At 37.9% G+C, this 25,684-nt stretch overlaps 2 protein-coding genes across 2 annotated transcripts in view; both read right to left on the bottom strand.

Annotated features, from left to right (window-relative positions):
• Positions 1-25,684, bottom strand: part of MRPL51 (mitochondrial ribosomal protein L51) — a 377,933-nt gene that overhangs the window by 27,347 nt on the left and 324,902 nt on the right. The window lies entirely within an intron of this gene.
• CASP2 (caspase 2) lies at positions 1,346-24,878 on the bottom strand. Its single transcript, XM_063294715.1, has 11 exons — positions 24,543-24,878; positions 23,832-23,982; positions 22,453-22,620; positions 19,749-19,815; positions 17,089-17,201; positions 16,119-16,295; positions 14,541-14,669; positions 14,107-14,197; positions 7,557-7,706; positions 7,312-7,421; positions 1,346-3,606 (listed from the first exon to the last, which is right to left on the bottom strand). Exons 2-11 carry the CDS (start codon positions 23,979-23,981, stop codon positions 3,472-3,474), a joined length of 1,290 nt encoding a protein of 429 aa, XP_063150785.1. The 5' UTR covers position 23,982; positions 24,543-24,878; the 3' UTR covers positions 1,346-3,471.

Raw genomic sequence — 25,684 nt, 5'->3', positions numbered from 1 at the left:
GTCCATGGACATTGATTCTGGAATAAGAAGGGTAAACAATCCAGGGTTTGGGGGGAGAAGAATAAGAGGATGTTGGTTCTTTGACCCATAGAGACAAGCAGAAGAAAACAATGAAGAGGAAGAATTACCATAATTACTATATTTACAGGGATATTATGGTGGCACTGCCAACTTTCCCCCATAGGTATCAATGCAGGATTATTACCCGCAGTGTTTAGATATTTTGAATGCCCTCTCAACCCCCTAATTCTCCTGGGAGGCTAGAGTCCAATCCCACAGGCTTCACAGATGTGAAAGAAGGCTGTGGTTGCAATCCTTGTGACAAACAGGCACCAATGAAATCAGCAAGACATAATTCTATGGTAAACTTAATGAGTTAGAATATCTGTAATTCCACCCCATGAAATCAATTCTACGTATTTCCCTTGAGGTTACCATGTTTACAGTCAGTAGAAAAGTCCAATTTCTCTCAAACTTCTGCTAAATTATGTGAGTCATGTCAGAAGGGGTAGTCAACCTTTTGAGCCCCATTGGCTACACAGCTTGCAAGATTAGGAATCAAGGCCACAAAAGCATCAGCACATTCACATGCAACACCTCCTGCACTGGACAGGCTCCTCACTTTTGCAATTTTTGAATTTAGCAGGTCACTTCCACAATTTTAAAGAGCTCATTTTCATCCTTCTTTCTTAATGTAGTTTCTCGCAAGGATCCCATAATCTGCTTATTTGTGAAAGCATCTCCACTCTAAATCCCTGAAACTTCAATTAACTATTTTCTTTGTTTTTTCTGAAAAAAAAGATGTTTCCAATAGTTTTAAAAATGCATGTGTTACGAAATATAATAAAGATAGTAGACCACTAATAGGTTAATTAGCAGTCTCCAATTTCCAAACATCCTAATGGGACAGATGCCATATGAATATCTGACTCTATGGAAGTATGGTGATAGTTACCATACTTCCCAGTTTTTTTTTTTTAAAAAAAAGATGCATTAAATCTTAAGATAGTTCCTATTCATGGTTTTATGCAGGAGGATGTTCCAGTTGTAGCCGTCCAGCCAAAAAACTCCATGGTTCTTTCCTGCTTTAAGGTAAGAATATGACTAAGAGAATGCTCTGATTTAATTCTAAGGACACCTAATAATAATACTTCCAACTACTCACAGCAGATACAGAACTTAAATTCTCAATGTTGATCTTGATTTAAATTCCAGCATTAACCTTTTCTTATTCTATCACTGTTTAGCAGTAGCTTCAAAAATGTAGTGCTACAGATCCATAGGAAAGGTCTGGATTTAACTCTCACAAGTTAAACAAACAAAAAAAATAAAGAGGCACAGAAGGTGGAGATGAGATTACTTTTTATTTTGGCACATGGAAGCAATTTATACACAATATATAGGCAGTGATAAAAAAAACTGGCCACTCTTTTTCAAAGCTACAGGAAAATAGCTTCATTGACACAACAGAGAAGGCTCCCGTGTTTCTATTTTTATCCAGGGGAAAGAACCCTGCAGGTGTCATCCAGAGCTACCCGCTGGCCCTGAAATGGCTCGTAACTCCCCAGCAGATACAGCACACAGTCCAACTGCACGATTATCAAAAGAAAGAGGAGGAAGAGCACCTTGACAACAAAAGAGAATGCAAAAATGCAAATTCCCCAGCCTCCTGCCTTTCTCTAGTTCATTCTGTGTCATTTTCTTATCTTAAAATTATATCTGCTTTTTAAAAAGGTATCAAAATTGTATAAAAATATATATATATTTAAAAATCTTGGGCAAAGGGGATTCATACTAATCGATAAAAGGCAAATAATTCCATCTGAGAAATTTGGTTAAAGTGTACAGTCCTTGGTTGCAGAAAGTTGCAGAAAGATTTTTTTTAAAAAATACAAAAATAAGTTCTTTTTAAAAAGAGCACAAAATATTCCAAATGTATTTTCAAAGATTTCAAGTCAGTCACAGGAAAGGGATCTATTTCCCAACCTCTGCAGCAAATCCAGCAGCCACCAATCTAACTGCTAAAGCACCTGTGGCTACTGGGTGCCTGGACTGTGATGCTACTGAAGAGTATATTCACACACAAAAAGAAACCAGCTTGTGTCTGTTGTCCTTTACTTCCAAAGACCATTCTTGAAATGATAGGTCCCACCAAAGGGGCCATTTACAGTAGAGCTAGATTCTGAAAAATGAGTCTTCCTCTCTACTTTCTATCCTGTGCCTGTCCGGGCATCCTTACAAGCCTATCTAGCAGAAGAGCAAAATATTTCCTCTTCTACATGAAAAGCACTTCCTATTTATGTTAAATGATATTCTGTTTCAAATCAACAAAAAATTTTTAAACAGTATAAAAATAACAAACACAGTAATAAACAGAAGCCTTTAAGCCAAGCTAATGCTATCGACTGAAGGGAGCAAGTAATTATCAGGACTCCAGGAAACATGGAATAAGTATTTAGCCCTTTCCTCCCCACCATGAATCAAAGGAAAAGGTGCAAAGAATACAGGAAAATCAGAACAAGACAAAGTTAGGTTAATCCAGGGCAGCACACCTGCGTTGCCTAATGAAGACTTAACTTCAGATCTGTATTAGATAAAACAGATATTATGGATAATGGATATATTATGGATGAACATTTGGAATCATTAAGCTAATGCTATTACAACTTAGAAACATACGGTTTTATATAATCAGAAGCACCTTGGAGAATGAAAACTCACTGTGATTATTTCCAAGTCCTGCTCCCAATTTTCTGCAGAATGATCAAATTCCATAATAGATTATACAGTAACCAACAAGCAAATAATAAAGGTTTTATAACAAAAACTTAGTATCTGCTTGAGTATCTACATGCATAAAGCAACATTACCACTGGCCTACTGCTCTAACTTGGCATTCATAGTCTGCACAGCCCCCATTTTTAGGTTGAAGGTTCCCTTTCAAGTCTATTCCTGTGGGCAAACAAACATGAATTCGTGTTAAAAAAGAATTCAACGTATAACCTTTTTTTAAAATAATGTTTTTTACATATTTTCCTTTATAAAATAAATTAAATGAAATTTCAAACTCACATTTTCTCTAAACACTCACATAAAATTATTAAAGTGCTCCCCATCAATCTGTTTTTGGCATATGAGGAGAAAAACCCCTGAACAATGGCCAAGTCCTGTCTAAAGAGCGATATTAGCAAATTCTGCACAGAGCATAAGAAATCTGGCATGGCCAGGCATTATTAATTTACAGGTTATGTCTTAGGACATCTCAGGTTTGAGAAAACCAGAAACAAGAAAGCAAGTAGCATAAGCAATAGCTCATCGGTCAAATGTCCACTGTCATACCAAGTTTTAACTCATCTGACAAAAAGCCATGAAGGAAGGTACTGTGTATCATGGACATCTACAGGCAACCACAGAGTATTCCATAAACATTGATTAACAGGAAATAATTTCATCAGAAAAAGAATGGCAGAGTTAATTCTCAGGACCCATCCCTGGAAATAGGTAAAGGTCTTGGCAGAGAGTGCTACAATACTCTGACATCTCCTTGCAACGATGAAACTCTGTGCCAGGGGCATGGCCTTCACGGTGTTTGATCAGTCTGTTCACCTGCAAGGCAGAAAAAAAACACACAAAAGATTACATAAAAACATAGGGGAGCAACACACACACACACACACATATACGTATGTATATACATATATATATATACATATGTATATAGGAAAGGAAGACAGCAACAACCAAGTACCACCAAAAGATAAGACAGGTCCTGAAGAGCCAGCTCAATGGGAAGAACAAGATCCACGCCATCAACATGTATGCCCTGCCAGTCATCAGATACCCTGCTGGTATAGGGAGCTGGCCAAAGGAGGACATGGAGGCTGCCGATGTGAAGACCAGGAAGCTCCTCACAATGTACGGAGGCTTCCACCCCAAGTCCAATACCCAGAGACTATACAAGGCGGAAAGAGGGAGGGCGGGGTCTGGTGAGCATCCAAGCCACTGTCCTGGATGAGACCCAGCGCATCCAGGAGTACATCAGTAAGATGGCACCTAAAGATGAGCTGCTGAGAGAATGCCTGAGGCAGCAGCAAACATGGAAGGAAGATCAAGCAGAGGAAGTGCCATGGCAAGACAAGACCCTGCATGGGATGTACCACCGACAGATAGCTGAAGTGCCTGACTTTGCGAAATCCTACCAGTGGCTGGAAAGGCTGGACTAAAAGACAGCGCTGAGGCACTGATCATAGCAGCACAAGAACAGGCACTGAGCACCTGATCCATAGAAGCAGGGGTCTACCACACTAGACAGGACCCAAGGTGCAGACTATGCAGTGAGGCCTCAGAGACAGTCCAACACATAGTGGCAGGGTGTAAGATGCAGGCAGTAACAGCATACACTGAATGGCACAACTAAGTAGCTGGCATTGTGTACAGGAACATCTGCACAATGTATGGGCTAGACCCTCCCAAGTCCAGATGGGAGATTCCACAGGTTGTGGAGAATGACAGGGCTAAGATCCTGTGGGACTTCCAGATCCAGACAGACAGACAGGTACTGGCCAATCAACCGGACATCGTGATAACAGACAAGGACCAAAAGACAGCGGTGGTCATAGATGTAGCAGTGCCAAGTGACAGCAACATCAGGAAGAAGGAGTATGAGAAGCTGGAGAAGTACCAGGGCCTGAAGGAAGAACTAGAGAGGATGTGGAAAGTGAAGGCCAAAGTGGTCCCAGTGGTAGTAGGGGCACTCAAGGCTGTGACCCCCAAGCTGGGAGAGTGGCTCCAACAGATCCCAGGAACAACATCAGAGCTCTCTGTCCATCAGAGTGCAAGGAACAGCCAAGATACTGTGCAGAACCCTCAAACTCCCCGGCCTCTGGTAGAGGACCCAGGGTTGAGGAAGACACATACCACCCATATGGGTGAGAAGGGAATTTTTATTTTTTTTATATATATACATACATACATACATACATAAAGAGGTGTTTGTGTGTTTGTACATACACACGCACGTGCATGCACACCCACACACCATACACACCCCTTCTCATATTTATATATCTATTGGGAACTATTTAACCAATATAACTAAATAGTTATGTGAAGATATCTATTATGAACCATTTAGTTGATATAACTAAAACATAGGAACTACATTTAAACAAAAATCCTTAATTCTGACTCTCTCCTGTTGCATTGTATTTTGGAAAAGTATTATTTCCACGCATTTAAATCTCATTGATCCAAGGAGGAGGTACTTTTGTTTCCGAATAATGTACAACAGTAAACCCGGCACCTAACCAAAAAAATGAATTCATTTATTGTGTTGCGATAGTTTATAAGTCTGAAAAATATGGACAATACTATTTTTCTTTCTCCCTAAAAATGTTTGACCAAAATTAATACATGAGAACCATCACCAAAGATATAATACATAACAATTTGATTATAGCCCTTTCCACAGTCTAAAAAGATCTTAATTGATATAATTTTAAAGAGGTATACCAAGCTTAGCAAGTGACAACACCTAACCAATCTTGGCTTAACTTGAAACCAGGGTTGGCCTTGTGAGTACTCAGATGGGAGATCACCTGGAAGTTTCAGAGTGTTGGCTAGATTGGAAAGCCAAAGAATAGAAGCAATTGCAAGCCATTAATTTAACAGCCAAGTAAAAATGTACACAAGACTCAAGATTAAGTTCAGGGCAACTTTACCTTTTTACTACCTATGAATTGTTTGTATAGTAACCTCTTGATGATTTGCTGAGACAAATTTAAAGGGAATTAAGTCTCAAGAGTTCCAATCTTACTTGCGTTCAGATCCCAAATCATCTTGCTGTACTTTTTAAAATCTTTCCATCGGGTATATACATAAGAATTTACATAATATAGTAGAAGATCCCTTGATCTTAAGTAATGTGGATATAAACTGCTTCAAATGCTGCAATGTTTTGAAATGTAATAATCTTTTCATTTGAACATGGAACACGGAACCAATTTTTTGGCAAAGAACCACTTCAAGCAATAGAGCCACCTCATTTCTAAGACCAAAGCACAACAGCAAAATTGCTTCACTTGCCTCTTCCATTTGTAATAACTGGAAAAGGCAGCTGTGGAGTTCCTAAGCCTGTGGCAAAACCACATCCAATGTTTGCAGCCAAGCCCTTAAGGACACTTCTGCACAAATGTAGCACTACGGGGAAAAACTTTCCTCTGGTTTTTACAAGTGTTACAGAAACTACAAGAAGGCTGTGGGGCTACTGGAACTATCTTGTCAAGGCAAATCATATCATCTCTTCCCCTCAACAAGGATTGCCGTGTTGCTTTTGCAGGGTAAATTGCCCTGTCAATACAAATCTAAGCCACCTCACACAGGCCGGTTCTCAATCCTGTAAAGACTTTTTATTTGATTGTTTCCCTATCCCACGTCACAGCAAGCCTAATAGAAAGTGAAGAAATGAGATGTCAGCATTGATATTTCATACTGTATCCATGAAGGATAGCTACAACAAAGAAAATGTGCTGTTTCACATCCATAATGTTGAGTCTCAGAAGTTCTGCTGAACCATTTTGGGTGGGCTGCAGTTTGGCAAAACTGGACCAAAGAACAGCTTGGTTGTTTTAGGTTTTGGCTGAGATAAAATCCAGTGGGGTCTTGGGCTGAGTGCAGTAAGGACGGCGCACCTTCTCCGTCCTCTACATGGTCTGTGCTTTGGCCGACTTATCTTTCCAGCACCCTCTTTTGCTTTGTCCTTTATCCTGCACTTGAAGTCATGGACGTAAGCAGCAGCAATTATGGCTAGATTTGCCTGGGGAGGGGAGGGGGGGAGTGGCAGACTACTGGATTTGCTGACCCTGAAAGCAATGGCATCAGTGGTGGCAGCTGCCCAACCAGCATACACACCCTATCTCCCCAGGACTTTCCTTTCCAGACCTTAGTCACCATGGCCAACATCCTTGACTTCAAGAGCAGTACAAGGGGAGTTAAGGAAAGAAAAGCCCTGAGGAGACAGGAGGCAGGAAGGCAAGCCAGTTGGATATGCTGCCCTTAAAGCCAAGGACATTGGCAGGGGTAGTGATTTTCAAACCAGCATTTCCCACTCCACACCCTCTTCTCAAGGCCTGCCTTCCTTCCCTATCTGCCTCCCCCCTGCCCCCCACAAAATACTTCTATCTGGAACACAAGTGTTTTGATTCAAGCATGGGTTATTAGAAACTAGTGGGTTTTTTCCTGCATATGCCTAGCACAAACGACTACTTTGACATTAGGACGTAAAAAGAAACCCAGCACAGTATCGCTGCCCACCTTGACCAGCATGTCAGCCACATGCTTGTTTCTGGCATCCTCAGCAAACACAGAAGTGAGAGCTTCTATATACCAGGATCCACGTTTGGTATTTCTCATAGCAGCTGTACCTATAAAGATATAAAGCCAATTAAAAAGAGAAGGCAATACAGAAGGCAATACCTGCCTAAAGGGAGAAATGGTGACTTGCCTCAGAAGGGTGATAAACCTAAATATCACAGCGTTTGTTTTCTTATCCAAAATACCTTTCAGGCAGGCATAGCCACAGATCATATCAGAGCAGGTAGGGAGGCGTAGCTTAGGATTCTCCTTCTTGTTGGCATCACTCTCTTCACAACCAGGGGAACTGGCCCGGTCATTCCCATCTATCTGGTCTACTCCACGGTCTGTCTCATCTAGCAAAGGGAACAAAAGGCAGATGACCAAAACCCCATGCAGCTCTCTTAGATATCTTTGCTAAATGACAGGCATACTCATTTAATCCTCAGTTAGTGGTCGCTACTGTTGGATACCACCTATACATATTCTCAGTGGGATACAAACCAACTTTTCTTAGAAAAATCCCCTTATCAAGTAACCTTATGCAGCATTCACAAGCACAGGTAGATGATATATGTGATATTAAAAAGTACATGCCACATTCACATCAAAAGTAAGGATGAGACATGACTGGAAAATTACAGACCTTTAATTTACCTGTATAGTCAAGAAATTTTCTGCCAGATGTTTTTAGTGGAAGTTAAGAGACTGGCTAGAAAAGGAAAGCCTCCTACTGGAGAAACAGGCTGACTTTAGGGAGCGGTCAGTCCATGACTGATCAGTGCTTAGTACTGCAACATCTAATCCAGAGCTACTCCACACACTCCAGGGTTTTGCTGTATGAACTTTCACAGAACTTAAGTCCGCACTTGACTTCACCACTTGAGCTAAACTGTGGGAAAAACCAAAAGCCTCTCCAGTAGATTAGCGCCTGCTGTTTCTTATTTGTGCTCTTCACAATGGCAGATCCCTGAAAGTCAGGGGCAACCCTTAAGGCCATCGATCGAGTGCTGTTCTAACTCCTAGGGGTATCAAACAAGGATGCATACGTGGCCCACTCCTCCTGCATAGCTCTTTTCTGCTCTATGCAGATGACGTGGGAATCCTTTTTAGAACCCCCCGCAGGACTTAGCTGAGCCTTGGCAACCTTAGCTCAGTATTGTAACTAAACTATTAAAACCCCAAAACCATGGGTCTTGCCAGGAGACCCGGCGCAGAAACAGGACTATAACTGAGCAGGTCTCATATTTTGAATATCTGGGTATAGAATATAGTCTTCCACATATCAGGAATCCAGAATGCTCGTGGAAGCTATGTTGCCCAAAATGAGCACAACTTTTGTTGCCACCCTAAAGTTTATTTTTAAGCAAAGGGGGGTCTTGCATATTTGCAGCTCCAACTATCTGAAGTTGGTACTATTTATGGAGATCGGCTGAGCTCATTTTCCAACACTACGCTTGTGGACCGTGTCCAGTTTAATGCTGGGAAATGAACCCCAATCTAAAGCAACTTTACTGAAAAAGCTGACACTACTCAGGCTCCTCCTCTGCCACTTACTCTCCCTAGGCTATGAGCAAGTCAAAACCACTAATATGCAGTGTACAATGGACACTGGGTGCCAATACAATTTAGACACAGCACTGATTTTTTTTTTCATTCATGGAAGTCTAAAGGGCATAGTAATACTTGTTACTTATCTTACACAACCAGAAGTATTTACTCATAGAAGGGCTTTTACTTTGGCTCAGTGCAATCCTTTCCCTTCAACTGAGCTAGACGGAAGATATCTTTCCCAGAACAACTGTGTCCTTGCGATGATGGACAAGTACAAACTATCAAGCATGACCTTCTCCACTGCTCCTTCAACAGTATTAGCAGTATCCATATTCTTCTCTTACTCTCTAAGTTGCCAGGCCATACAGATCAATTTTACATTTCTTTATTACTTTCTGACAATATCTCCTCCATAACCTATACTATAATGTTAAACTCTGCACAGCAGCAAGTAAGATTTGGCAAGAACTAATTAATAGTACTGCTTTACCTGTATTTTGACTCCATTTTTTTGTACTTAGTTTTGCAGTCTGTAATGTTGTAATCTTTTTCAGTATCATCTTAGTATATTCTACTATTTTTACTACAAACTACAGTTATCTTAATTTTAATTGGATATTAGTTTCAGCTATAAATACATGACACCTTACTGATTAGAATTCAGTCATTTTATAGTTGTTATGCTATTATTTCTCAAACCTCTAGCTATTGTTTGTACAGGGTGTACACACTAGTTATCTTACAACTATAAGCTACTAATTTTGCAGCTAGTTCTGTAGTTTTTAAAGCTTTCACTTTATGCTAGACCTAAATATTGTATTGTATTGTGAAAAGTAGCCATCATAGATCAGGTTGTGATAATAAGAGAATTCTGAAGGCACCCTATAGATAACTTATAGATCACAGCTAGAGTCTACAGACCACCTAAAGGTCACCCATAAACTGCCGCCAACCTCCCTCCATTCTTATTGTATTTGATTTCCAACAGATAAGGAAAGGTCATCAGTGGCTCTAATACAGTCTCTGTGGTTGCTATTTCCAAGACAGCCTCAGGAATCTTCAGCCATGGGAAGCTCCTTTCACATACTGGGAAAAAAAACACATGACAGGAGGGGAAAATTTCTGATCCACATGGGGGCTAGATAAAGCATGTACACATGCACGAAGCCCTACATGCAGGGTTTTTACAAACAAGCCAAGAATACAGCTAGGATTGAAAATAAAAGTTTTCAGTATTGCCCAGATTTATTACTGCATCAAGCAGAGAATACAGTTTTGAGTATGTATGCAGAAATAATTAAAAACAAGCTAGAGCATTTCAATCATCTGATTTTCAAGAGCATAGGTGAGTAACTGGATGCCGATATACATCATAAACGCCATTATCATCCTTAATACATGCCTAACAACCTGCCATTCCAAGCATTCTTTTTTAAAGCTTCCTTTAATAATATTTTTTTAAAAATATAATGAATTTATGATATGCTTTAAAGATACCATAGGCTTTCCTGGAAAATCAAAAGGTAGGCTTCCAAGGGCTCCAAAACTGGAGGCAATATTAAAAAAAAAAAACTACGTTCCTTTTGCATTTATGGAAAATACCGAAGTGAGAAAAATGAGGAAGGGGAAATAGTTTATTGATGGACATTTTTAAATCACAGCTTTCATCAGAGGTTCCAAATCATATTAAGTCTTTCTCATATTCTCTGCTTCACACAAGTGGTTTCTTAACTGAGCAATTGTGTTTTGGATGGACAGAGAAAGAAGCTTATACTTTGTATACCTTTATATTTGCCCTTCCTTTTTCTTTCAGCTAATACAACTTCTCTTTCAGCTAATCCTGCTCCAGAAATCCTTCCTCTTCTATTCAGTCCAGAAAACCGTTAGTCTGTCACAATTCAATTTACAAGTAATATGAGCTTTCTCCCACCCACCCATCCCCTGTTTAGCCATATTAGGTTAAGTTATTTTCAAAGCTCATTTTATTATTATTTACTTCCATTTTAAGAGAGCCAGTTTGGTGTAGTGGCTAAGGCACCAGGTTAGAAACCAGGAGACTGTGAGTTCTAGTCCAGCCTTATTAGGCACAAAGCCAGCTGGGTGACCTTGGGCCAGTCCCTCTCTCTCAGCCCTAGGAAGGAGGCAATGGCAAACCACTTCTGAAAAGCCTTGCCAAGAAAACTGCAGGGACTTGTCCAGGCTGTCTCTGAGAACTGGACACGATTGAACAGATTAAAAAAAACCTTTCATTTTATCTTATTGGGTTTTTGTTTTTGCTCATATGGTTCTTGTTGCATGCTGGGTATTAAATCTGACTATATATACAGCTAGACCCACAGTGCCAAGTGTTTTAGAATTGCTTTATGCACATTATTATTATTAAATTATATACTTACCCCACTGTTGGGTATATGTAAAATAATCAGTTGGAAACAAGTTCATAATTATGGTGAAATCAGAAGATGCCCCAAGGGGAAAGCAAGGAGCTTTCTGTCTGGCCCTCACTATTCCCAACTAAATTAACCTTCCTTCTCCTCCCTTCCCCTTTAAAACGAAATACATCCAAGCATTCAGTATTTAATGGCAGCAAAACTGTAGAACCGGCATAACCGCTCCATTCCATCTGCGAGGCTGCTAAAAGCAAGAGCCAGCCCACACCCACTGGGAAGGAAACAGCACCTAGTGGACAGATGAGCGGCTAGCAGTGGGAGCTCTAGCAATTTTGAATGCCAGACAGAAAGGGACACAGGGACTGAACGTGCTTCTTCTAATGCCTTCCACTTCAATGGGGGTGGTAAAAGAAGAGACTGAGACTGTGTTCACACATCCTGCTATAGCATAAAGTTATTTGGTAGATTCTAGCTTAGCATAGGATGTTAACCTAGTTACTGTGGTTTGGGGACCATCGTTTACAGCTTAGCACCACATGCAAGTCTAGTTTCCTGACGTTTGTTAGACAAACACTCAAGCAATTAAGTGGTTTAGAGTTTAGCTTGGGCTACCTTCCTGTACATTCCATTTCCAACAAAGGTAAAAGATTATCCCCGAGTTTATTTACTCATGCTGTGCTGGCCAAATTTCTAGATCTAGTTTATTATCCACTGAAAAACACAGCACAGGAGGATGTGAAAAGGGATACAAGACTAAAGTAGTTCTTGGTCAACTTTAAATTGGGCAAATGCAAATTAAAATTTTTAATGAAATTGAAATTAGGGCACAGAAACAAATCTGGGTACTACTTGCCCCACTAGACCCAAAATCATCTTCAGGATGATCCATGGAGGCATTTTTGTAACACTACTGTATTATTAGCTGAGCCTCCACTTCTTCAATATTTATAACTATACCAAATAAGTACATTTTGAAACGTTTAAAGTAATTTGTTTGGTCAGAGTGCCCGATTTCCCAGTGGAAAGATATTATGAGGTCCTTTTTTTGCAATTCCTGCTACCCTTGGTCATTTCCTAAATACTTTTAGAGAGATTTCAGAAAATATTGTTTATAACATGTTAATATGAACCCTGGCATCAATGCATTTAGACCAGTGTCTGAAAGCAGGATGGTGCATAAAGCTGCAATAAATGTCTGCAGGATTCTCTTTAATATAATCTTTTACCCACAAACCTTAGTATGCTGATTGGAATTATCAGAAGACTGAACTGTTTCATATGGCTTTTAATTGTTGCTGCAGTTAACAAACACTGGGGAGAATTTAGTATTCACTGTTTTTTTATGTATTGGCTTTATTGTTTTTAATAGAAATACTGCAACCTCTAGGAGTTGTGTGGTAATGCAGTGGTCTAGAAGTACTGTAAAATAATAAAATAATAAACAATACCATTTGTTTAATCCCAACCCTGTGCATGGCCAGGGAGATTTGCATTCAGTCCACTGTGGTTCTGTGCAAGGCACATACTTGATTCCTGTATTCCCTGATGAAATATCCCTGGTTTTAGAGACCAACTCCACTCAGTTGTGATCTATAGCAGTTGCATTTCAACACAGAAGGGAATACAAAATAATTGTGCTGCGGACTAGTTCAAATGTTTATGCGAGAGACAGATACTATGGCTCTGTGTGTGTGCATGCACGCGCGCATTTGTGTGTGTTAAAATAAACTTGCCTCCAAAGGGTCAGACATGACTCGGTGCTTGCACAGGGGACCTTTTACCTTTTCACCCAAGTTTAACAGGGTAATTTTGCCAAGTGCTATTGTAGTGCCAAAGTTTTCTTTACACATACCTCAAAAACATATGATACCTTTGACAAGGTGTCTGCAGTCCTGGCACAGTAATACAACACTAGCACTATTCTGGTTCTGTACTTCAAAGGGCAGCACCAGTATTCTAAGATCTGAAATTTGACTAAAAAAATAAATTTAAATTTAAGGACTATTTAAGTGTCCAATTAAAAATCTGCAGTCAGCTTTTCAACCCTAAACTTTATTCTGTGTAAAACCCTTTTCAAGCCTAAAATGTATTCCCTATAAAAAGCAAAGATTTAAAGCAAATCTCTGGGGGACTACATAAACAGATTTTCCCACATTCAGTAAATGTTTCTGACATTCCTGGTATCTTTTTTTCCTTATATTCCTACAACCTGCTTTAGTCACTTTCAAGAAAGCTTTTGAGTAGGAAAGACATGTTTTAGTATGTCTCTGGATCTTAACAATATTTTAAATTCAGCTGCTCCCCCCTGCATCTGAATGAAAGAAACCTCAGAATAGCAAACTTTTTCAAAGAACTCATAATTCATAATGCTTCTGTTTCACACAAGACGGTTTTGTGTAAGCTGAGTTGCTGGTTCTCAGGCTGCTATTTATCCAATCTACCAAGATTCACCAAAGGTAGGAAACACCAGAGTCCAGGCCGGAGGGAAAAAGAACAAAAGTTCCAGCACACAAATAGAATCTCACTGGAGTGTGGTTAGTATGGCTAGCTGCCCCCACATACATGCAAGATGTGGAGATTATTATAAATCTCCCTCTGCTTTTTCCATGGTATTGCAAGGTCTGCAAGTTGCTGACCACAAGCCATGCACAGTGAGAACCACTTACAGAGAAAGGTAGTGGCAACACCAAGGCAGGGAGGTGAGAATGGGTCCCGCTTATACCTGAGAGAAGTAAAGAGGAGAGTTGAGCGCAAGCGTGCAGAAAAGGGAATGCTTGTTGTGAAACACAGGTCCCCCTCCCGAGTTACTTACCTCCCCGGCATGCTTGGATGAAGAACATTTTAGGCTTATTCTGAAGATTAGGACAATTTGCATTATCAAACAGCCTGAAAATTTCCTGCAACTGGAAAAGAAACAAGTAGACAAGGTAACTGAGTATTTTAAAAGGAAATGGTTAAACCAATTCTTATCTATCATTTTATACTTATTACCTCATTATTTTACTGTGTAGTGACTCAAAGAATATGAAGGGTGACACAAACACAGTTATCTACTCTGCCCAGTTTTTCCCCTTCTATTTGTCTCCCCTTCATCAAAGTATCTTCCATTCTGCTTTTAGGCAGAATCTCATAATATATCAAAGCTGTTTAAAGTTTGGTTTTTTCCAAGATAGCCAATTTCATCCATAGATTCCCTGCATGATCCCATCCCTAAACAAAGAAGGACTCTGCATATGGTTGAGTTACCTGAAGTAGCTTCCCATCCACTCCATAGACCCCACCCTCTATTCCATGCGAAAGAAGTGATACTATGCAGGAGTCTAAGTCTCGGTGAGCTGGATGCTTGGAAAAATTTCCCAACTCTTCCTGCATTTCCTGAGGGAGAAAAAAAACCATCCCAAATCAGCAATCCCTTGAACCATATATACCAACAAACTAGGAAATGCACAACAATATAAATTCATGTACATTGAAACCGAAATGCTTAGTTTGAAATTAGAGAATATAATCTCCAAATAGCAAGTTAATGAGGAGATGAAGGGCTCAAGAATCATCAAAATTGAAAACATATGAGCATAGTTTCCAGAGGAGTTCAAGATGTTATATCATTTTCAATCAAAAGGACTCCAAGGGAATTTCAGTTTTTCAAAACTTAAATCTGGAAACCTTGGTTAATGATATAGATATATATTTTATATGGAAATAACAAAGACATAAAGTTGTGATAATGAAACAATCAGGAACTTAGGAGTTAAAAACAACATTGAAATTTGAAACAGAAGAAAAAGTGAAAGAATGTATGATAAAATAGGCTAAAAATTTTGGTTACAATATACAAATGGAACAAAGGAAAAATACATGGCTGAAAGGATTGAAATTTACATTATGTTATAACCTTAAAGAGAACTTTTAAGGTTATAAAATTTGCGGCGGTGATCAAATTTGATAAACAAACAAACTTATAAAATGATGTATGTGTCACCAGAGAAATTGTCTAGAATGTATAAAGGTACCTCAAATCTATGTTGGAAATATGAACAACATGAAGGGGCATTTTATCATGTTTGGTGGACATGTAAAAATGCTAGAAAGTTTCAGATACAAATCCATACATTAATTCAGAGGATTTTAAAGATTAATATACAATTGAAACCAGAGGCTTTTCTTTTGGGATTGATGGACAAACAGCTGGAAAAAAGTCAAGGAACTTTGTTTTTATAAATGACAACTGCAGCTAGATTATTATATGCACAAACGTGGAAAGATTCGGCACTTCCCACATGAAGAATGGTTGGTGAAGATGATGGAACATGCAGAGATGGCTAAACTGACCTCCTTAATTAGAGAAAGGACAGTATCTATGTTTATAACTGCCTGGAAACCCCTTATAGACTTTTTGCATGTAACAGAAAAAAATGAACTTATGATTTACGGTTTTGATGATTAGAAAAAATAGATCATAGAAAAAAGAGAGGTTTTTTTATAATCACAGAGTAAGAGGTAATTCTGTATTTGTACTTATAATTGCTATAAAGAAAATTGGAAGAAATCTATTTCTTTTCATTCCTTCTTTTTGCCCTTTTAGCTTCTTTCTTGTTTTCTTTTCTTTCTTTTTTACTTTATATTTTTAAAAACCTTTAATAAAAATTATATAAAAAAAAGAAGTTAAAAACAACATTAGGGATAATTAAATTTTTAAAATATAAAAAAATGAATTCTAAGTAAAGATGAAACGTTCACTCTAATATAATCTTGATGCCAGCTTAAAAACAACCAATTCTAGAAAATAAATTTTTGTCACAACTGTCACATTTTTCAGCTTACCTGTGCAGTCCGATCATGTCGTACAACCACCTGGTACCCAAGATGCTTGAAGAGCATATCTAGAGCAGCATGGTCCACATTTCCTCCAGAACGGAACTCTAGATCAGTCTCATTGCTGAAATGCACATTGCTAAGGATAAGAGCCAGGCCTCGTGGCTGAGACTTCAACTTGTATGCCTATCAAACACAGATAACATATATCAGTTTCTTGGTATATACCCTGAACCGCAAAATCACAAGATGCTTTGAAAACGTTTCACAACCACCACAAGAATACACTCAAACAGAGGTCAAAATACAAAACAAAAACACTCTAAGGCAGCATTTCTTAATATTTTCAGACTATAGAAAACCATTTTTAAAAAAATATGAACACCTATGATTTTTTTAAAAAGGAAAACAAAGGAATAATGAATGTTTTATTAATCTTAACAGGAGATAAGAGCTTGGATATGACTGTGTACTCATTTAGGTCTGGAGTGAGATCCATTAAAGAGAATCAGTGTAACATTCAGCTTATGTTTATGTTCAGCCTTAGTTGTAGTAAGTGCTGAAAATTCACTTTCACAAAGTTACATTGAAGGAAAATGTAGGAGATCCTCCAAAGCCTTCATTCAAAAGAGTTCTATGAACAGTCTCCCAAGTCTTCCAATGATTTTTTCTCAGCTTGCAACTCTTTGAGTTGTTTGGGAACAATGGCAGTCCATGGAACAGAGTCTGAGAAACACTCTTCTAAGCTCACATCAACATAGACTGATTAACGTACCTCCCCTCCATTTTTTACTCTAAATTTTCAGTTATGGGGCTGCTCAAATGTTCATAATTATACAGGAAAAAAAAAATGCTACACTTTGTGGGGGGGCAGTTTTTCCACACAGCCTATTTGTTTAACTGTCTTCCTGCAAATAAAGCATCCCAGTCATATTTATGAAGGACAGCAAAAGAAATCCTCAATTTCCAGCTTACTTACCAAGTGGGCATGAGTGTGATAAAATTCTGGAGTGCATGGTTTCACCTGAGGATAGTGAGGACCATCTCCATCATCTAATGAATGCTCCATTGGCTCTGCCACAAACCAATCACCAAAATGTAAAGGGGTCAGCAGCAAAGCAGGCCACTGCGTAACAGCATGCTTTAGATTTACAATAAGGTGAGGATATTTAAGAAAAAAACTGTACAGTATGAGAATTTCTTAAACAATTTACCTCTATTGAATTTACTAAAAAGTACAGTATTCTACTATAATACAATGTTTTTTTTTCTTATTGAAACACTGAAATCCAAGTCCTTCAAATTTAATTATCTCACCCCCTATCAGAGTTCCAGAAAAAATTATCTCTCTAAAGCTATTTTTCAAGGGAAACTCAACTGGAGCCAATTGAACTTTCCCTTTAAATGACAACAGCAGTTCAAACTAGTTGAGCTATTATTAGTATCAAGGGAATAGGTAGGTTATCATGGGTGAAGTAGAAATTAGTAAAAATGTAAAACTTCAACAAAATTTGTGCAGAGAGTATGAAATATTCAGTAAAGGAGTGAACTTCCCACTGGGAGTCATTACCAAAGTGGCTGCACAGCCTCAGGATGAACTGGTGCTTTACCACCACTACATTTTTCCTTCTTGAGGACAAAGTGCAAGCAAACCACACAGAGGTATCTGGCAATAAGGTTGAAGGATCAGGGTTTGGGGAAAAAGGAGGTTTGTAGCTAGATTTGGCATAAGGAACTGATGTTTTCTTCCCCACAGTATTAAACAACTCTAACTCATGTATTCTGTAGACATGTATAGCTCTTAATATTATTTGAATAGCTTCATGTTCCTCCATTTCCTGCTGTATATAAATCTATGCTTAGAAGCACATACCAAATCCCAACACAAGTTAACAATGAAAAATGACTAATAGCAGCCAATTAACTTTGGTGAATATGTCTAAGTTACAGTCATAGCCATGAGAAATGAGTAGTAGACTCATCCAATGAATAATCTATATAATTATTAGCTAATAAATTGCAATAAGTTTGCAATTTAAAATCTCAGTGGGATGCAACTAAATCCAGGTCATTAAATTTGGATTGTTTTTCATTGTTTTTCCATTATTCCTTCAACAAAGCTGTAATTTTATACAGGGATAGTTAATTTCTCTATATCCTTCAGTCAGGACCCTAGTCTGGGAGCTCCAAAGATAACTCAACCATGATCTGTATTAAAAGAAAAGGTGTGGGCACCACTAACAATGCAAAATTCCAGAATAATGATGTCTACCTCCAAAGCATTTTCTCTTTTAATAATTTACAAAATAATTCATATTGTATAATTTATAAAAATAAACAATTTTGAAAGAAACAGGCTGGAAATGGAATTTTGAAAACTATTCAGATGAAACTAGTACCACTATAAGAAAATGTAAGAATGCCTTTCCTACCACTCTGCCTGCCCACTATTTTCCATATTTCACCTAGTAACAGTGGTTTCAGGTATTATACATAAAATCCAAAGTTTAATGTAACATTAACTCATATTTCAGGGAATAAGCCTGAATAATACATTACCAGATGCCTATCCTTGATTTCAAAACTTATGTATTGCATTTCTTCTGCTTAAGATATCTTTAAAATGTTAAACTGTATTTTTTTCCTGCTTTCAAAGAATAAGTTCAACCAATGCCTCTTTGATTTTGCAAGCTACCCCAATAGTCTCTGAGCACACTCTTAAACAAAACAGTAGCACAGGTTAGGAATCAGTATATGTGATTTCACAAATGCCTGAAAGGAAGTATTATGTTCCTGTTATACTTGTCTTATAAAGTTAAGAGAAAAGAATCTATGTAGCCAAATAGTAAAAGTAAGTAATAGTATAAGAAAACCTTATGCTGTGAGAGTTTTTATTTTTATATCTAGTTCTGCAACATGAACTTTAGTTCTGCAACACGAACTTTACAGCCTAGGGAATATGTTATAAAACAAAAATTGCATAAGATATTTCCATGTCTTGTCTTCTCACAGGACACACTCAGAAAGTAATTGACCAAGGAGACCTAAGCACACAGAGCATTTGGAAAACAGAGGGTGCAGATCTGCTCAAGGAAGTAGACTGAGACAGGAAACTATTTTTCATTGCCTAGAATGAAAATCAAAAAAATTTACTGGGTATCTCTAGGTCCTATTGCCACTGGGCTTTTAGGAACTATACTCCATGCTCAGTGTTGACATTAAAAATACTTAGGTTTTGCCATATCTTATGCTACAATTTCTATTGGCTAAAATAAAAAAGTATCCCCAAGTGGTTGCTGCTAAAGACCAAAGCAAAACATCCACCATAGATAACAGAAGTCCCATCCCACTAATCAAGTTTTTTTAATTCATTTGAATCACTTCTTTCAAGACACTTCTCACTGAAACTAAACTTTTTCAAACTTGTTCCTATTGAAAGATTAAGAGCTATTTTTCCTAATATACCAATTTAAATGGTTTGTCGCTTCTAAATCTACAGGCCCAAACTAGAAAAGGCATTTTTTTTCTTTTGCATATTCATTCTTATGTCAAATTCAGTACATTCTGCAAGTCTATGAAAGAATATTAGTACTGTGAAAAAGGCAAATTGTATTATAAACTTACCATTATTCTGATAAAGTCTTTTCTGAGAGACACAGGATTCAGGCACTGGAAGCGAGATACTTTGATTGTAGCAATGAGGCCGCTGAAAAAGACCAGAAAGCACTATGAAACTATCACAAAGAGATACTACATTCATCAAATATAAACACAGATAGGGGCAGAAGTGGAAGATACTTCTGCTATCTAAGATGATAGAGCAAATACATGTGTGCATGTGCTCACGCATAGAAATTATTCCATGCTACCAGTCAGTTCTCAAGATATACTAAGTCTTATCATGGCTTAACAGCAGTCAAGCAGCATGCTAGGACACACTTAATTGCACCAGAAGATCCTCTCACAAGTAAGCCTCCTATAATTCTGTGATAACCCAGAAGCTGTGAGCATCAAGATCAGGTTTATCTTTATGTAAAGATATTTTATATACTGCTTTTGTAGTCTTCATTTAGATCTTTTTTATTGTTACAGAAGCTCCTCAAAAAGCATTTCTAACAACTGCATGTAAATAATACATGTATTCACATATGAGGAAAAAGAAAGCATGGCCCTTAAGGACAATGGCTGCAACGGAAACAAAATCTACTAACCATCCCAATATTAGCTAGTCTGGCTTTCACTGACAATGAGCCCAGAAAGAGCAAAGTACCATTGTACAATCTCTATTTTCTTTCCCATGAGTATATATAATAATAGTCCTTCTCCCACATGCCTACCTCACAACGTAACAGACATTTTGCTATAACCTAAATGAATTATCACTTCTACAAATATCACATTTTCCAAGAACATGAATTCTAGCTCTGCAACATGCAGTGTGTGATATTTTAGTTTACGATTCTCTCCTGAAACATCAACTTTTCTATCAAAAAATGTCCTTATTACTTAGGGGACTCAATGTTAAAGTCACAATATTAATTTTATTTTTAGTATTATATAAACCTACAGTAATTGACCAAGATTGAAAATAGAAAAAAAAGCAATCAGTCAATATCAGAAAATAGAGTAATACAAAACAATGAAAAGGAAGCATGGTATTATCTAGAAAATATTTTTATAGTAAGTTCTTGATGAATTCCAAAATAAATTTAAAAGAATTTTGTACCATAAAAGTGCAATTTTCAAGTCCTCTTCTCATAGCTACTACAGATTTTCAAAAGAGTTTTTATATTTGATTGAAGAGTTCTATACGATATTGAAGAGGCTTCTGGTACTATAAGTGATATCGGTACATATCATTCTTCAACGGCCTTGCATATTCTTCTACTATGCTTCTGGTGCGCCAGCTGCACCCTTCCTAGTTCGGGGGGCCCTTCAGACAGTCACTTATGCCCTGGTCACCTCACAGCTTGACTACTGCCATGGGCTGTACAAGGAGCTGGTGCAGAATGCAGCAGCACGTGCAGTGATGGGCATGCCTTGATAGGTCCATTTATCACCTCTGTTTTGCGAGCTGTACTGGTTGCCAGTTTCCTTCTGGGTGAAATTCAAGGTGCTGGTCACTTCCTATAAAGCCCTACATGGCATAGGGCCTAGTTACTTGAGGGACCGCCTGTCTCCCATAATATCTGCCTAACCAATCTGGCAGGGTTGGCACGCTCTGGGTTCCATCAATTAAACAATGCCACCTATCGGGACCCCGGAAGCACACCTTCTCTCTAGCAGTGCCTGCCCTTTGGAATGAGGTTCCCGCCCCAAATTCAAATAGTTCCCACCCTACTGGGACTTCAAAGGGCCTTAAAAACCAGGCCTTTGCAGAAGACCAGTGATGCCCCTTCCTTCCTTCCTGTTCCCCTCTGCCATCACTGTCCCTTTGTCTTGTGCTGTTTTTATGTTTTATGTATTCTTCTTTGTTTTTAAAAAAATGTTTTAACAATTGCGAACTGCCCAGAGTCACTGGGAGTTGGGCAGCATATCAATTTAATAAACTACTACTACTTTTGTTGTTGTTGTTGTTGTTCTCTCTCTGGTCCTGGCAGGATGAAAATGCTATACTTCATAAAGTGAGAAGGTAGGATTCATGTTCACTCTCTTCAAAAATCTCTAAATTCTAGACATGTCACTCTGGTTTCTGAAAAATATGTCACTAGCACTATACTGTTTTTGCTGGTACCTTCCATGTACCTTTAGCTCTGTTTGGGGCCAGATCTGTCCTGACAAGGCTGAGTAACTGTAATATAGATTTACTACAGAAAAATTCAAAAGCATCCCTACTTTGTCTTGTTTCCACTTTCTGATGTTAGGAGTAAAATGTAATTTCTTAAATCTATTAATTATAAATTCATATTAAGCCAATATACAAGTAAATAGGGCTGAAATAGGGTTCTGTCACTTGTAACTTTACAATCATCATCATGAGCTTCACAGCAATTCCTGGTAAATATTTCTCAAACTATTGAGAAAAATAGACTAAAAGTAAGAAGAAGCGTGTGCATACAGTAGTACAGTCCTAATGGAATATTATCAGTTCTAGAATATGCTTGCCTAAAGATACAATGAGATTCAAACCTCCCCATCCTTGTAAAACTAACCATTTATAATGAAAACTAAGCCAAAAATCTTCTCCATGACACACTAGCTTTCTAGGTTTAGGGAGCTGAATACACAGTGACCAAGGGGGACTCAAAATATCACACACTGATATTGTATAGTTACACGAAAGGCAATATGGAATCACTAACATTAAATATGCTCCCTAATTTTATATTCTATCTTTCCTTACCTTTACAGCCTCAGTCCTATGGCAGGGGATAGTGCTCAGGAGCATTTCTTCCAAGTGCTGCTGTTTAGTTTCTCGTAAAGCTTCACAAAAGGCTGAAAAGGCTTTGGGGCCCCTCTTAGGAAGCAGATTCAATAATTCTATGTTTTGGCTAAAACTTCCAGACTTTGCCTATATCCATGCAAAAATACACACCATTCAAAGAATATTAAACTGTATAAGCAGCAGCAGCAAAAAGTTATCCAGGCCTAGAAAGATATTATCACTACTGTCACTTTGTCATCAGAACATTGCTTGCAATGATGAAATTTTGCCAAGGTTAAATTATTATTATTCCACCTTTTTAAATATATTTTCGCCAACTCAACACTCATAGTTTTCATTATCCTGTCTGTTACAGTATTAACCTTTCTCTCTCATTAAGCAACTTATAGATATTATATACCCATACAGAAAACTCATGGGAAAATGCACAAGGAATTTAAAATTCCTTTTCAGTTTCACTGAATATACAATGCCTAAGGCAATGACAATAAAAAAAACCTTACATAATAATTTTAATCTTGGTCGTGCAATCAAACACACTGACACATAAAGAAGTTGGGATCTCATTGATACAGCAACATAAATATAAGCATACTGTATAGCATAACAATTTCTTTCTTTTAATAAATAGGAATAGAAATAAATCTGATTATTATTGGGAAATTTGTCTCACAGCTTGATAGCTGGAAAATTATATTACTTTCCAACATTTACATTTCTGCAATATATTGGTCAATTTTTCATCATTCAACAACACAGCAAGATAATTGCAACTTAGGAAAAATATGGAATATGAATATTTCAAAAGCATTCCAATAATTTAAGATACTATGTTTAATGATACAAATACTTGATGTAAAAAAAATAACTTCTGAGAATTACTGAGCAGCAAAAGGGGTTCTTACATCAACAGCTATATTTTAATTACTTATGTAAGAATTGCTTGCTAAAACTTATTAGTTCTATTTCCTCTTCTACTTCTTACTTTTCAGTGTAGATTAGAAGACAGAAAATTTACCAAACAACCTTCTATTCCTATTAGTTTCCCTGCCTCAGTACTGAAAGTAAAAAAGAGTAGCATCTGTTCCACTTACAAACTGTTCCCACTGTTATTTGGAAGCAATTCTCACTTACCACAGGTGATCAAGGAGGACGCTATTTATAAGCTTTCCTTAATCTATTAAAAATTAGGGTTTAGTTATAATACTATAGTCTACACTGCTGGTATTAATTCATGATCAGTGCAGTGTAGCATCTGAAAGCTTAAACAATATGTTAGAGCAATGGTCATTTTGGATAATTAAAATTAAGCCCAGTTATGACAAGACCAAGCACACCTGTATCATCTCCATCATTTCTTCAGTGATAATGTCTTTTTCTATAAGATGTTCCATTAGTTCCTTCAACACTAGCTGCTTTGCTAGGAATACACGGTTATTTTTGAGCACCTCTTGGTGACATTTCTGCATGCCACATGCACCCAGCATCCTAGAATTTAAAAAAAAGCAAATCTAAATGCAAATACCACATCTACTCTTCACATCTTGCATAATGTTTAAATCCTACAACAAGCACATAACAGGCAACCATTTGAACATTTAATTTATTTCACCATTTTTGTCTGGAGTATAATTCCAGACATACCAACGGCTGTAATAGGGATGATTTCCAATTTAAGTTTTAAATATCCAAATATATCTTTAAGGATTAGAATACTGACAGTACAGACTCTGGCAAAATTACTCAGTCCCAGAACAGAGCAAGATCAAGGTGAAAACAATTACTCCTTGGGCACATATGAGACTATTTCTTGCAGCAGAGTAATATACCCAGCAAAGAGTTTGTGAACTATAAATATTTTTATTTATTTATTTTATAAATTTATTCACCACCCATCTCTCCCCAACATTTTCTATTACTTCTTAATAGGGTAGGCTAAGGGTAGGGTTAATTGGCTTTTCTCTCTATCCCTAGCCAGTAAACCAACAGCTACCATACAAGTCTTCAGCTACTGCAACATTTCGCAATAAATAGAGATATGTTATTACCTGACAATGTTGGACAAATAAGTCAATTCAAAAAGCCCAAATAGAATGGTGACTTGAAATGTTGGTCATAGCTTCTCTCTTTCCCCAAAAAAAAAAAAGATAATTTTATGTTTGGTGATTTAAGTCAGCATCAAACCAACATAGCTTATAGTTGTTTTTAATAGGGTACTTCACTTCAAGGTCCCTCAGACAACTATAAAAAACACACCAAAGAACAGCCAACAACTTCAGGCAATGGGACCAAGTTTCCTTCACAGCGTTCCCTTTCCGAACTAGTGATGCCTACTGAAAAGTAGAATATTTCAAAAAAATGTATTTTATATATTATATTTATATACTGCCAGAGTCAACAAACATTACTCTCAGCAGATACATCATTCTATACACACACGTAACAATTATGTAAGAATTTTTATAAATACCTTCACACATTAGCAAGGTGCACTGGTTAAGAGTATTTGAAAGCCACACTTTCATTTTCAAAATAAACGCCAGCAAGGTAATAAGAGCTATGCCATAGCAAGTATGTACCAATGATGCATTCAGGGCTTTATGTTATCCAGACACAGATCTTGCTGAATTCATTTTACCATGCAAAACTCCAGTCATATAATAATTGACATCCATTACGCTGCTATGACAGATCTATACAACTATTACTCTGCAATCTAGATAGAGATGCACTTTAATTTCGTGCAAGGGGCTATGCAGAGAGGGAGAAAAACCTCCAATACGATTCAAGCCCAATGATCTTTTGTAACTAGAATTTCTAGAGCTGATTTCTGAATTAGAACATCCCTTCATGCAAATCCTGCCTCCAACCTCTCCTAGGTATGAACTTTTAGTCCTCAGGTGACCTCCTAAAGCCAAGTCACTTTCTCCCTCTCGCTCCACTTGCACTTGGAGAAGAGAAACTCAAGTGATGGGACTGCTGTACAAATTGTAAATACTGAACACAGAAGTGTTTCAGAAATGTAATGCGTTACTCTCATCCAGGTTTCTGCAGGCTCAGTCGAAAACGAACGGCTGAGAAAGATAAAAGGCATGGGGAAACAGGGCAGGAGGGCTGAGGAAAGTAGGCAAAACGCTCAGGAGGAAACATCAAGGGCCCAGATGGGAACTCGGCCCCCGGGACAGCCCCG

Source organism: Candoia aspera, chromosome 2 (assembly GCF_035149785.1).
Source record: "Candoia aspera isolate rCanAsp1 chromosome 2, rCanAsp1.hap2, whole genome shotgun sequence".
NCBI lineage: Eukaryota > Metazoa > Chordata > Lepidosauria > Squamata > Boidae > Candoia > Candoia aspera.
This window is presented reverse-complemented; position numbering and strand designations above follow the sequence as displayed.

Coding starts and splice junctions, on each gene's coding strand:
- CASP2 (XM_063294715.1), bottom strand. CDS start 23,981: ATGCTGGGTGCATGTGGCATGCAGAAATGTCACCAAGAGGTGCTCAAA. Junction 17,202..19,748: donor CTGTGTCTCTCAGAAAAGAC/TTTATCAGAATA, acceptor CTTTACATTTTG/GTGATTGGTTTGTGGCAGAG. Junction 3,607..7,311: donor TGGCTGACATGCTGGTCAAG/GTGGGCAGCGAT, acceptor TCTGCCTTGCAG/GTGAACAGACTGATCAAACA.